At 39.9% G+C, this 14582-nt stretch overlaps 2 protein-coding genes across 2 annotated transcripts; both read left to right on the forward strand.

The window, feature by feature from the left end:
• Window positions 1-239: 239 nt before the first annotated feature.
• On the forward strand, window positions 240-1955 carry LOC139457090 (uncharacterized). Its single transcript, XM_071238531.1, has one exon. The coding sequence runs from the start codon at window positions 240-242 to the stop codon at window positions 1953-1955; it is 1716 nt and encodes a 571-aa protein (XP_071094632.1).
• Window positions 1956-1986: 31 nt separating this feature from the next.
• Window positions 1987-2466, forward strand: LOC139457091 (uncharacterized). Its single transcript, XM_071238532.1, has one exon. It carries the CDS (start codon window positions 1987-1989, stop codon window positions 2464-2466), a length of 480 nt encoding a protein of 159 aa, XP_071094633.1.
• Window positions 2467-14582: the final 12116 nt, after the last annotated feature.

The raw sequence follows: 14582 nt of genomic DNA on the forward strand, positions 1-14582 counted from the left end.
GAAACAGCCCTTCACCAGCTGTTGCCACTTACGGACTGAGGAGATCTGCCAAGTCTGTTGTAGAAACATATGGAAAGGATGTGCAGCTCTTCGTCAAAAGAGTCTTCTATGTTGATGATGGGCTAACATGTCTACAAACTACCGAGCAAGCAATTGACCTAATAAAGAGAACACAGCAAGCATTGCTGTCAGGAGGAAATCTGAGACTACACTAGGTAGCATCAAATGATCCAGAGGTTATGAAAACATTCCCATCAGACGACTTGGCTAAAGACCTAAAAGACCTGGACCTAGGGTCAGACTTGCTTCCTGTGCAGCATAGCCTAGGAATGGCGTGGGACTTGCAATCTGACTCCTTCACTTTCAAAGTGTCTGCAGACCCAAAACCTTACACCAAGCGAGGAATTCTATCCACAATCAACAGTCTGTTTGACCCTATGGGATTTGCTGCTCCTGTGACCATTCGTGGAAAAATTCTCTTTCGGGATCTGATATCTGGAAATTCAGACTGGGATCAACCATTACCTTCTGCCAGTGAACGAGAATGGGAAGATTGGAAGGACTCGTTAACATTGCTTGAGGAACTGAAGATACCACGCACATATGTGCCTGTCTCATTTCAGGGTGTCATAACAAAAGAGATACATGTCTACTCAGACGCATCGGAGAAGGCCGTAGCTGCTGTGGCCTACTTGAGAACTGTTGCTAAAGATGAAGGCCAAAGGACAGGCTTCATTCTTGGCAAGGCAAAGGTTGCTCCTACGCATGGGCACACCATACCAAGGTTGGAACTTTGTGCTGCAGTACTTGCAGTTGAAATTGCGGATCTGGTGTGTAAACATCTCGGACTTCCTCTTGATGTTGTTCAGTATTACACAGACAGCAAGATAGTCCTAGGCTACATCTACAATCAAACAAGAAGGTTTTATGTGTATGTATCTAACAGGATTGACCGTATCAGGAAATATTCTCAACCAGAACAATGGCATTATGTCCATTCGGATAAGAACCCGGCTGATATTGGTACCAGATCCATCCATACTTCGCAGTTGAATTTATCAAGTTGGCTCTCAGGTCCAACGACAATTTCCCAAGATTCCTGTGCTCATACCTTCATCCTTACTGATGAGGAAAATGACAAGGAACTGAGACCTGCACCTTCGTCCATGAAGACAAAGGTATGCGACACAAGTGGATCTTTGGACACACGCTACCTTGAAAAATTTTCTTCATGGGAAAGTCTTGTACTCGCTTTCACTCTACTCAAGTGCATGGCTCGCAAAATCCAAAACAAAGATCCATTGGGAATCAATTCGGACACCTTGAAAGAGACTGAACGCTTTCTAATGAAGAAGGTACAGTACAGAACCTTTGGAGCAGAGATTGACTGTCTGCTGGCATATTCACCCATCCCAAGGAATAGCACTATATTGAGCTTGGATCCAAAGCTGGATGAACATGGTATTCTGTGTGTTGGCGGACGCCTAAACAAAGCAGGTTTTGATGCTCGCCTAAAAAACCCGACCATTATTCCTGGTGACTCTCACCTTGCGAGGCTCCTGGTGCGTCATCATCACTCAAGGGTCAAACATCAGGGTTGTACGTTCACAGAAGGAGCAGTTAGGTCGGCTGGTTTATGGATCACTGGATCTAAGAGGGTGATCTCCTCGCTCATATACAAGTGTGTTTCATGTCGGAAGCTCCGTGGAAGACAACAATACCAGAAGATGGCTGATCTCCCTAGTGACCGTCTAATGCCAAGTCCTCCCTTCACTTACGTTGGATTAGACACCTTTGGACCATGGTTTGTTGTTACATGTCGCACTAGAGGGGGTCAGGCTAATAATAATAACAAGCGGTGGGCTGTTTTATTGACGTGTCTTACCACAAGGGCTATCCATATCGAAGTTGTTGAAGAATTATCTGGACTCGATGTTGGCAGAAACCCACCATAGGGATTTAACTCATGAAGTTCTATCGACATTCATGGCTGAAGTATCGGCGATTGTGAATGCGCGACCCATCGTCCCAATTTCCTCAGATCCTCAGTCGCCAGAAATTCTTACCCCTGCCATTCTCTTGACTCAGAAGATTAATCATGAGGTGGAACCAATGGAACTTTGTGACTCTAAGGACTTGCTTCGATCGCAATGGCAGAGAGTTCAATCCCTCGCAAATACGTTCTGGAATCGTTGGAGACAGGAATATCTCCACACTCTACAGCCAAGACGGAAGTGGTTTCAGGACCAGCGAAATGTGCTACAGGGTGATCTTGTTCTACTGAATGAGAAGAACAGTGCTAGAAATGATTGGCCAATGGCTGTTGTCGAGAGAGCCTTCCCAAGCAGTGATGGGAAAGTACGAAAGGTTGAACTTCGAATAATGAGAGGAGGAAAGATTACGAGGTACATTCATCCAGTTACAGAGTTGGTAACACTGCTATCTCCAAACTCTGAAACTTCATAAACTGTCCAGTTCAAGATGAACTCTCAAGTGCCAAAGTACTTTTTCATGTGTTATTTTAGTTATTTTAGATGTAGATTTGATTTATTAGATTTAGTTGCTGAACTTGAGGTGATATCTCGGTGAGATATCAGGCGGGGAGTGTGCTGTTACAGTGTAACAGTTTCCCGCAATGTATGCTCCCTGGCTGTTGGAGCTCTCCTGTGCGCGAGTCAAATTTGTCGTTGCCTAAAGGTAAGCGAGACAAACCACGCCGTTCGCTCTCGCAATCAGGAAAATTAGGTTTTGACCACTTGTGACACACCACAGTGTGAGTATTGGCAGTTTATTTATGATAGTATGGTTAAGATTGTTTGTGTACAGTTTAATTGGGCTGTCATAGGATGATATGTCGGGAATTCGCTTTGACAAACCTTGTAATGTGACTAAGTTTTCGCGCGTTTTTTTAATATGCTGACGCATTCAATTTATGTGTATGATTTCCCTTATAATTTATTGTCGCATAAGGTTATATGTAGATGGATATTTCTTACGTTGTTTAGGTGTGTCTTTAAAGTCTGTTTTAGGGCATTGTGGACTAAAAGTTGTTATTTTTGTTGAATAGCAAATTACGGTAGTGATTTTAAAATGTGGACACTTTTTGTTAAACACATGATATTATATGCTAGCGACCAGGTTAAGTAATCATTTGTGTTTGAATTTCTTACAGCCTTTTACCCTTTATGAGAACCTCCATCTACAGAATAAACACCTTCAAATATGATGACACTTGTACCATCATTTCTTGAATGGAAGAGGTTCGGGGTTATCTGACTTGTAGCTCGCAAGGGTGATGCAAGTACAGTCATCATGGACCGACCATTCAAATTCATTAAGTAGGTTTGAATCTGTGAGAGATAAATCTAGTGCTGAATACGTTCCAGTGGCAGGATGTAAATAGGTGGTTGAATCATTATTGTAATTACATAAATGACCGTCAGAAATTAATACCTCAAGTACTTTCCTTTATTGTTGGTGTTTTGAAGATCACATTGTCGAAGTGTAGTAGAGGAATGTACAATGAGCACAGTAAATACTATGTGCAAAGTTAAACGAATGGCAACAGCTTGAAGATTTGTATGAAGAGGAACCGGGCTGCAAATGATACCCTGCCTCACAAAAATAGAAGATCCTCCAGAAGCTTTATCTCCCGTAGGAGATAAGAAATGATGACAGTTGTACTGCCGTAAATCAAATTTATCAGTATGTATAAGATATGTCTCTTGAAGACATAGTGCAGATGGTCTAAAATCTTGTACCAGCAATTGTATCTCATTAAAACATTTCCTGAGTCCTCTGCAATTGCACTGAAAAAATCAAATTGAGGGAGCCACTCATGGAGGATCAACTGGGGATCTAGCTCGTGTGGAATGGCGACTCCCATGTACAGGGTTTGATGGAGTGACGTCCATATCGAGTGGTTCAAATGAATTATGAACCGTTCCAGGGGTATCTAAAGAAGGAGTCACCCCCAATTGCTGGAGAGTCCTGGCCCTTTTCTTCAACTGTTTCTTTTTCTTTCGGTTACTTGCTCAGATGTTGAGTGAGTGAGTGAGTTAAAATTTAACGTCACATCGGCAGTATTTCAGCCATATCGTGACGAGAAGTACATTAATAATACACATATTTAGACAAAATAAAAAGCTGTCAACGATGGACAGTACAATAACTAGATTATCACAGAGTCTATTTAAAACTAGTTGAGAATATATAAAAGTCATAAGTATAAGTGAACAACACAATATAAAAATGGGCTAGAGATCGTCAGTAACTAAAGGGAGATCGCCATACTAGGGACCATGGGGACTTACAGTGCCTTTGCTTCCTGCATGGGCCCAAGCAGGATTTATATAATCTCTTCAGTCACTGGCGACAGTGAATCAATTAAGCCAAAGATTAAAATGACGAATATTCTACGCTTAAGAGCCTGGCATGCAGAAATATACATCGAATGATATTGGACTTACACACCCTCTTCGGGGGACAATAATTTTATGCTACTTCAAGCCCCCTCGAGGGTACAGCCAATAACAATCTAAGTTATGAAATTTGCACTACCAATTTTTAAAACAATACAGCAACTACATCAAAATGTATGTATAAGTTCTATTTCTGTTAAAAAACATAGTATTAAATGAGAGTTAACGTTACTAAAAAGGTCTTTCACTGTTTTTACACTGAAATATTTATCCCTTGTGATGGAAAAATCAATACAGTCAAGCAGGACATATTGGCGTACGTGAATTTATCTTTGAGACATAATGGTGCCAAGATTGACGCTTGTTTTGTTTAAATGTACGCCGTGCCTTAGCGTTTAATATTTTAAATTTATTTAAATTGTGGAGCATAGAATGGCGATGGAAATAGTGTTCAGCGTTTTTCCTTGCCTTCCAAGCTAGTTTGGAATCATTGCTGAACAATGGTTTATGTATGTGAGGATTCGAGGAGGACTTTGTAATACATTCATCAGATATTTTATTAAGTTTATCGGAAAAGAGTTTTATAGGGTCGGGAACATCAAGAAAACCATCAGGTTTTAGTTGATTAGTGCAAAGGACTTCATAAAAAGCCCAGTTTGCCTTAGTAAAATTCCATCTTGATGATGGAGAAACATCAGATGGTGTCACAGATTGTAAAATGGTAGGGAAATGGTCACTTCCACAGAGGTCTTCGTGGACTGACCATTCAGATCCACTAAGTAAGTTAGAATCTACAACTGTCAAGTCAAGACAAGAGTAAGTGCCAGTTGCAGGATGTAGATATGTGTGAGTACCATCATAAAAAATGCACATATCGTTATTTAGGAAAAAATCCTCAAGTACTTTTCCTTTATTATTGGTGTCAGTACTACCCCAAAGTGGGTTATGGCCATTCAAGTCTCCCATGATAACACAGGGCTTAGGGAGCTGGTCATATAGTGCCTGAAGATCAGACTGTCGAAGAGAGTACGATGGTGGTACATACAAAGAACATAAAGTAAAAACAATATGCAATGTTATGCGTGCCTGCAATAGCCTGAAGAGGGGTATTGAGAGGAACAGGAATATGAATGACACCCTGCCTCACTATAGCAGAAGATCCTCCAGTTGCTTTATCCCCTGGAGGGGAAAAGCAATGGTATGAATCATACTGTCTTAAATCAGATTTATCAGTAGTTTAAAGGAAAGTTTCTTGTAAACAAAATGCAGATGGTTTTAAATCTTGATTTAATAGCTGAAGGTCATTAAAATTGTTCTGAAGTCCTCGACAATTCCATTGGATTAATTGAGCTGAGCGGTTCATGGGGGTTCAATTGGAGATCGTGATATGGGGGAAGGTCCTCTACACTGTAATGTCAGCGATGGACCTCCATAGCTGGAGGTTCAAAAGTGTTATGAACCTCTACAGGGATTATCAAAGTAGATGGCACCTCTACTTGTTTGAGGGCCCTTAATTCTTTCTTTTTTAATTGTTTCTTTTCCTTGTTCGTGAGATGTTTAGTGTTAGGTACTTCTCTCACTGTCGCAGGTTTATGTACAGACACAGGTACTGTCAAAGGCACAGGCACAGTCACAGGCACAGGCACAGGCACAGACTCAGACTGAAACTCAGTGGATTTGGAATGTACACATCCACTCCGATGTTGAAATATCCAGCTTTAATTGAGGTTGGTACTTTTGGACAAGCAAATGTAAGAAGATATGTAGTTGTTTGTACAATTCTATCATTATCTTTCCCTGTGAATCTTTTCACAAACGTGACGCCTTGTGATTGAAGTTCGAACGGAATTTCCTCTTCTGACATGTCAGAAAGACATCTGGCACGGTCACAGATGACAAATATTTATGAGTAGAGACAGCAATTTCAACGTTTCCGAAATGGTGTGCATTGAGCAGATTTATGCACTGTTGACGTTTAGAACATTCAACAAGCAATGACCCGTTCCTGAGGCGAGTCACGTTCTTTACATCTCCACATATTCCTTCGAGAGCTATTGATACAATGAAAGGGTTGATCTTAAGAGGAGCTCCATCAACACCATCGACAACCAGAAACCGGGGCCAGGAATCAACATTAGTTTGTGTGGTACTCTCATCATCTGAGGATAAAATTGTGTCTGTGTCTAAATGACGTCTATTATTTTTTGTACGAGAACCAGTATATTGTTGAGTAGCCATGATAGTGAAAAGTGATTCAACATACCGGCTCCCCACCCACCATGGAGTGTCAACAAGGACGATGTTGTAGTGGAAGCCGACTACAAACACCAGGGTTACGGGGATGCTATACTCCAGCAAGAAGGACACAGGTAGCTATATATGTCAAACAGAATAATAGTCAGGCTGGTTCGGCCCTCAACAATTATCGCAAGACAAATAGAACCCAGAGGTCAATAATGCCAGAGTGGCCCATGAGCCACCGCCTACAGGCATTGGACTCAAGGCAATGTTACAGCCATACATTTATAATGAGTAATATTCAAAAGTACTTTGTAAAAGTAATACAATATAATGTATTAACCATGCCAGGGCATGACATGACCAGCCGATTGATAGAAACAGGCCAATTCTACCATCCGTCTAGGCGAAGTAAGGGTCAAAGTGGTGTGTTGGGCAAAAGGAAAACTGGTTCCTGGCTCCATTGCCCTCAACTACAAGAATCCTGTCCTCTGCCGACACAGGGGCGCAACCCACGGCAAACGGGTTGCCATATTTGGTCGCCTTTTACAACCAGCAATGGGGTGCTGTGGACATATTCTACCCCGGGTCGACGCGGTGGAAGAGCTATTAGCCCTACCCAACGTTCAACATGGGGAGGTTGCTCTTCACGAGTGCCTGGAACGGATGAGAGAACAATATAAATGAAAGAGAGTTGTCTGATCCCCTCCCCATTTTGAATGAGAAACGACTTTCAACAAGTCAATTGCCTTCAGACATTTTGTCTTCAGATATTTTATATGTGGTAAAAATGTTAGATGATTATCAAAAATAATACTCAAGAACATGGCTTCCTTAACAACATTAATAGGAAAACCAGCCAAAGATAGTTCAGGGTCTTTATGCGGTTTATATTTGCGGAAAATATGGATACTGTTTGTTTTGACTTTAGAGAATTCAAACCCATTCTCTTGTGACAATTTCTGAATTTTATTGAGGCATAATTGTAGCTGTCTCTCAATAGTGTGCATATTTTTTCCACATCAAGGTATATTAAAATCATCTGCGACATCACTTAAAACCTTTGAAAGACTATTAATTTGAAGGCACTCGTGAAGAGCAAACTCCCCGTGGTGAGTGCTGGGTAACACTAATAGCTCTTCCCCCGCGTGGACCCGGGGTAGAATGTGTCCACAGCACCCCATTGCTGGTCGTAAAAAGCGATCGAATTGGGCAACCTGTTTGCCGTGGGTTGCGCCCCTGTGTCGGCGGAGGACGGGAGTCTGGTGGTTGAGGGTACTGGTTCGAAGAATAGCACTCCTTTGTCCAATACACCACTTCGACCCTTACTTCGCTTAGACGGGTGGTAGAATGGGCCCGGTCTTATCAATCGGCTGGTCATGCCGAGCCCTGAGCACTTATTGTATTTATAATTGTGTGACTTTTGATTTAACTTTCTAATTTAGGACTTGGCCAAATTTTTATGTGACGAATCTGGTATTTTGTTTGTGAAATATTTGAATTGCCTAGAGGCTTATGCCCAGAAGGCGGCGGCTCATGGGCCAATCTGGTAGATTAATTCATATTTTCGTTAATCTGCTTGAGTATACCATCCCATGGTGGGTGGGGAGCTGGGATGCTGAACTATTTACAACTTCACCATGGCTCAAACCCCAAAAACAAAACGTGTTTTAGATGATTCCTCTGATGAGGAACATACCAGTTCAAAGAATATTTCAAATAGTTGGTCTCGATTTTTAGTCGTTTCTGCTTCTTATAGTACACCATTGAAACTCAACCTTTTTGTCATTTCCAAGTCACTTTAAGGCATCGCTGGTGATGTGCAAGATGTTAAAAACTTTGGTCTGGATTACTGCTGGTTGAATGCAAAACACAAAAACAGTCTACAACCTTACAATCTGCCAAATATTTGGTTTCTACTGCTGTACTCATTTCACCACATAAAACTCTTAATTCAAGCAAAGGAATCATCAGAGATTGTCTCTATGATATGACGGAAAATGAAATTGCAGTTCAATTAAAAGATCAAGGTGTTACACACGTGAAACGTTGGTTGGTTGTTTAATGCCGCACTCAGCAATATTCCAGCTATATGATGGCGGTCTGTAAATAATCGAGTCTGGACCAGAAAATCCAGTGATTAATATCATGAGCATCGATCCGAGCAAATGGGATAGATGACATGCATCAACCAAGTCAGCGAGCCTAACCATCTGATCACGTTAGTCGCCTTTTACGACAAGCAAAGTCACCTTTTACGGCAGGCATGGGTTGCTGAAGATCTATTCTACCCCGGAATCTTCACGGGTCTACACACGTGAAACGGTTCACATACAAAAGAGACAAAACAGTATATAAATCAAACACTTATCTGATGACATTTTCAAAACCAGCCCCTCCAAAATATATAAGCAGGATATTTTAATATCGAATTTGACAGGTACATCCCAAACCCAGTAAGATGTTACAAATGCCAGCAGTTTGGTCACAGTGCACAATCATGTAACAATCGGAAGATATGTCACCAGTGTGGAGAAAATGGTCACAAAACTGAGGTGAGGTGTACTAAAACCCCTAAAGGAGACCATGTGGCTTCTTCGAAGTCCTGTCCCAAATTTTACAATCCAGCATCAGATTGTTAAATTGAAACATGAAAGGAACATCACTTTCATGGAAGGTAAACGTATAATCATTGGTACTGTCTCTCCAACCGCAGCTGTGTCTCACACACATCCAAAATCCGTAGCATCCGTTCAATGCCAAACTGACATCACTTGGGTTTCTGCAGCAAACTATTCCTTAGTTCAATCAAGTTCTTCTTGACAAATTGATATCTACATCAGCAACTGTATCTACACCATTAATGGCAGCAGCACCTGAATTGGCTCTGGCTCCAGTTCCAAAACTATCCCCTGTTGTTAAAAATGCCATCAAAAAGGTTGACTATTCAAAATATTCAGATCGTGTCTCAAAGGGTCACCGTGACCCGATTCAGATATACAATCATTTTCAGACTCTGGAGGACATGGATGTCTCTCCTAATCTCCAAGGGCGCATCAGAAATAAGTCGCCACGAAGTGGGAGAAATAGATCTCCTGTTCACCCACCAGTAACATGAACAGTTCCCATACACTGGTTCAGTGGAATTGCAGAGATCTCAGGACTAACTTTAACGAGTGACATCTTTTAATACAAGATTTTATGCCATCAGCAATCTGTCTGCCGGAAACATATCTCAAAGAGACTGATAACTTTGATTTGCGTCGGTACAGTTCCTATCATTCACCTATCACCAGGTGTTAAAGCTACTGGAGGATCTACTGTTTTGGTGAAGCAGGGAGTGATCCACAGCCTTGTTTCACTTCATACTAATCTTCAAGCTCTCCCAGTAAGATTAACTTTACACGTAACCTTTACTCTGTGTTCTCTGTATATGTCTCCTTCCTCTGTGGTTCAGAGATCAGATCTTTAATCCTTATATGATCAGTTCCCTAAGCCTTGCATTATCATGGGTGATTTAAACGGACATAACCAATTGTGGGGAAGTGTTAACGTTAATCCTAAGGGGAAAGTACTTGAAGATTTTATTTCTGATAATAACTTATGTGTTTACAATGATGGATCAAATACTTATTTACATCCTGCTACTGGAACCTATTCCGCTTTAGATCTGTCACTAACAGATTTATATCTTTTGAACGAATTTACGTGGTCGGTCCACGATGACTTGTGTGGAAGCGACCATTTTCCTTCAATATTAACTGAAAATAATCCATCAGATGTTCCACCATCATCAAGGTGGAATTTTGACAAGGCCAACTGGTCTTCTTTCAGGAATTCTGTACAGATAGATTAACACCTGATATGTTCATGACTGTTACCGATCCTATTCAATTGTTTTCGGAAATTGCTGATATGACCATTCCTAGGCCCTCTGCAAATCCACACATTAAAAAACCATGGTTCGATAAAGAGTGCAAACAGGCAAGGAAGTGCAGGAAAAATGCGGAGAAATATTTCCGCCTACATCTGTCCACTAACTTAAATCATGTCAAAATCACAAATGCCAAGGAACGCCGTACATTTAATCAAAATAAGCGTATGTCTTGGAGAGATTATGTCTCCAAAATTAATTCTTGTACTCCAATGTCCAAGGTGTGGAAAATGATCGCAAAAATTAAAGGTAAAGGTTCAAAATCGAGTGTCAACCATCTCAAGGAAGGTGACCATCTATTAACAGATAAATTGGACATTGAAAATAAATTGGGTGAAACGCTTGCCAAACACTCTCCCTCATCAAACTATGATCCTAAGTTTCAAAAATATCAGAAACAAGAGGAAAAGAAGAGGGTCGATTTTACTTCTCAAAATGGAGAAGATTACAATGAGTTATTTTCGTTCCATGAGCTAAATACTGCGTTAGGTCAAGCGCACGATACTGCGACAGGAGCGGATAATATTCCTTATCAGCTCCTGAAGCATTTGCCTGATTCATGTTTAGAGACACTACTTACAATATTTGATTTCATTTGGACATCAGGAAATTTTCCTCTATTGTTGCGTAATGCAATTGTTGTTGCCATACCTAAACCTGGTAGTGACCATACTAATGCATCAAATTATAGACCAATATTACTAACCAGCTGTGTGTGCAAAACCATGGAGCGCATGGTAAATAATCGATAACTAGGTTTTTAGTGAGTGAGTGAGTTAATATTTAATATATATTAATATATTTCAGCCATATCGTGACGAGAAGTTAGACATTAATGATGTATATATTTAAACTTTATAAAAACCTGTAATCGAAAGACAGTACGATAACTAGCATATCACAGATTAGAATTAAAACTATTTGAGGCACATTTAAAAGGAGAAAGAATCAATTTACATGAGATCGTCAGTAACTAAAGGGAGATCACCATAAAGGGACCATGGGGACTTACAGTGCCTTTGCTTCCTGCATGGACCCTGACTGGATTTATATCATCCCTTCAGTCACTGGCGATAATTTACCAGTTAAGCCAAATATACTAGCCACATAAAGAAGCTGTGCACGGAAAAATATAGATATAAGGGCACACCGTCCATATATGAAATATAGGTTTGAACACAGCAATTATTGGAGTGAGTGAGTGAGTGAGTTAAGTTTTAAGTCACATCGGCACTATTTCAGCCATATCGTGACTAGCAATGGTTAAGTATAATACATATATTGAAGCTTATGTAAAAACCTGTCAACGAGGGACAGTAAAATAACTTGGCATATCACAGAAATAAATGTAAAACTAGTATTTAATCATAAAATCAATAGCACTATACAAAACATGACAGTATAAAAACGGGCTATAGATCGCCAGCAACTGAAGGTAGACGACAGTGCTAGGGTCCATGGGGACTTACAGTACTTTTGCTACCTGCATGAACCCTAGCCGGATTTACATCATCGCTTCAGCTGTTGGCGATTATAACAAATTTAGCCAAAGGTAAACGAACATATATACTACAATTAAAAATGTGGCCAAAATAAATATACTTTGAAAGACGTGGTCTTACATACCCTCCCGGGGGGACAATAATTTTACACTACTTCAACCCCCTTCGAGGATACAGCCACTAACAATCTCAGTTATCAAATTTATTTTACCAATTATAAAAACTATACTATATACAAAACATATCAACCAAAATTTATGCAACAATTCAATTTCTTTTAAAAAGTCAATAATTAAATGAACACTTATATGAAAAAGATCCTTTAAGGATGAAACTTTGAAATATTGATCCCTTGTGATGGAAAAATCAACACAATCAAGCAGGACATGCTTGACGGTGATTCTTTCATCACAAGGGATGCAAAATGGAGGATCCTCACCTTTTAAAAGATAATCGTGTGTATACCTGCTATGGCCAATACGACATCGTCGCATAATGACCTCTTCAAATCTGGACTGACAGCCCAAGTAGGTGTAACCAATATTTGGTTTAATTTCATGTAATTTATTGATACCTACTCGGGAGTCCCACTTCTTTTGTATCAGATCACAAATATAAGATCTGATTACAGGTTTATAATCAGTGTATGGGATAAGAAGTGGTGTCACAGATTGGTTGAGTGCTGCTTTTGCAGCAGCATCAGCCATTGAGTTGCCACATGACTGGGCAACCAACAAAAGACGATGTCGTATTGGCCAGTAGCAAGTTCATTAAATAATTCAATAATTTTGATTAAAAGTGGATGTTGACATGATATGTTATGGATAGCCTGCAGACAAGAAAGAGAATCGGAAAATAGGATAAACTTCTGATATTTTGACTGTTTACTGATATATCGTAAAGCTCTTAAAATGGCATTGACCTCTGCTGTGAAAATAGAACTATTATTGGGTAATCTGGAGGAGATAGTCCTGGATCCAAAGACAGTGGCGCTGGCAACAGCGCCACTATCCTTGGATCCATCTGTAAATATTGATTTGTAAGTATTATATGTGTTTCTTAATTCATTATATTTTTGTTGATAAAGAGGTTGATTGGTTTCCGATTTTTTAAATTTAGTTAATGTCAGATCCACCTCTGGCAGATCCACTAACTGCCAAGGTGGAGAAGACAAAAGCTGCGTGGGGGCTATAGCTTCAAGATTAATTTTAGAGGTAGAAATATCAGATTGAAGTCTTATTCCAAGTGGGGGGAGAACCGATGATTTTTTATTAAAGAGATTTTCATAAAGGGGGTGAAAAACACAGTCATATGCAGGATTCGAGTTATTAGAGCGTAATTTAGTGACATATTGTAAGGATAATTTAATGCGGCGTTGTTTGAGGGATGGTTCATCAGCCTCAACATACAGACTGTCGATAGGAGAAGTTCGGAAAGATCCAAGACAGAGTCTCAGACCTTGATGGTGGATAGAGTCCAAAAGTTTAAGATTACTTTTGCAGGCTTTTTCTAGATCGAAAAAGATAGACACTGCATGTTGCTTATTTACAATGGCATTCTTAACGAATGACTCCAGTCGAACAAAATGGTCAATGGTACTGCGATTTTTACGGATTCCACATTGGATATTTGTGATTAAGTTATGGGATTCTAAGTACCAGGTTAATCTATTATTGACCACGCGTTCCATGGTTTTGCAAACGCAACTAGTCAATGAAATTGGTCGATAATTGGAAGGATCAGTATGATCACGACCAGGTTTAGGTATGGGAATTACTATAGCATCACGCCATGAAGAAGGAAATTCTCCTGACGTCCAGAATTTATCAAATATCATCAAGAGGGTTTCTAAACATGCTTGCAGTAAATATTTTAAGAGTTGATAATGTATATTATCAGACCCTGTAGCAGTATCATGAGCTTGCCCAAGGGCAGTATTGAGCTCATGAATGGAAACGATTTCATTGTAATCTTCTCCATTATCTGAATTAAAATTAATAGGTTTCTTTTCTTGTTGCTTTTGATATTTTTGGAGTGAGAGTGAGTGAGTGAGTTAAGATTTAACGTCACATCAGCAGTATTTCAGCCATATCATGACGAGAAGTACATTAATAATACACATATTTATACGAAATAAAAATCTGTCAACGAAGGACAGTAAAATAACTAGATTTATCACAGATTATATCTAAAACTAGTAGTTAGCCATAAAAATAGAACATCATACGAAACAATACAAGATAAAAATGAGCTATAGATCGCTAGCCACTGAAGAGAGATCACCATGCTAGGGTCCATGGGGACTTACAGTACTTTTGCTACCTGCATGGACCTGATATTTTTGGAATTTAGGGGCATAGTTCGAGGAGGAAGAATGTTGAGCCAGAGTTTCACCAAGTTTGTTAGCAATATCAGAAGTATTGGTTAATAATTCATTCCCATTTTTTTATTTGAAGTTTACACGATATACGGCTTTTCCATTGGACG

Source organism: Haliotis cracherodii, unplaced genomic scaffold (assembly GCF_022045235.1).
Source record: "Haliotis cracherodii isolate W230 unplaced genomic scaffold, xgHalCrac1.p SCAF_12, whole genome shotgun sequence".
Taxonomy (NCBI): domain Eukaryota; kingdom Metazoa; phylum Mollusca; class Gastropoda; order Lepetellida; family Haliotidae; genus Haliotis; species Haliotis cracherodii.

Excerpts from the sequence above, each read along its gene's own strand:
- LOC139457091 (XM_071238532.1), top strand. The coding sequence starts at position 1,987 with ATGGCTGAAGTATCGGCGATTGTGAATGCGCGACCCATCGTCCCAATT.
- LOC139457090 (XM_071238531.1), top strand. The coding sequence starts at position 240 with ATGAAAACATTCCCATCAGACGACTTGGCTAAAGACCTAAAAGACCTG.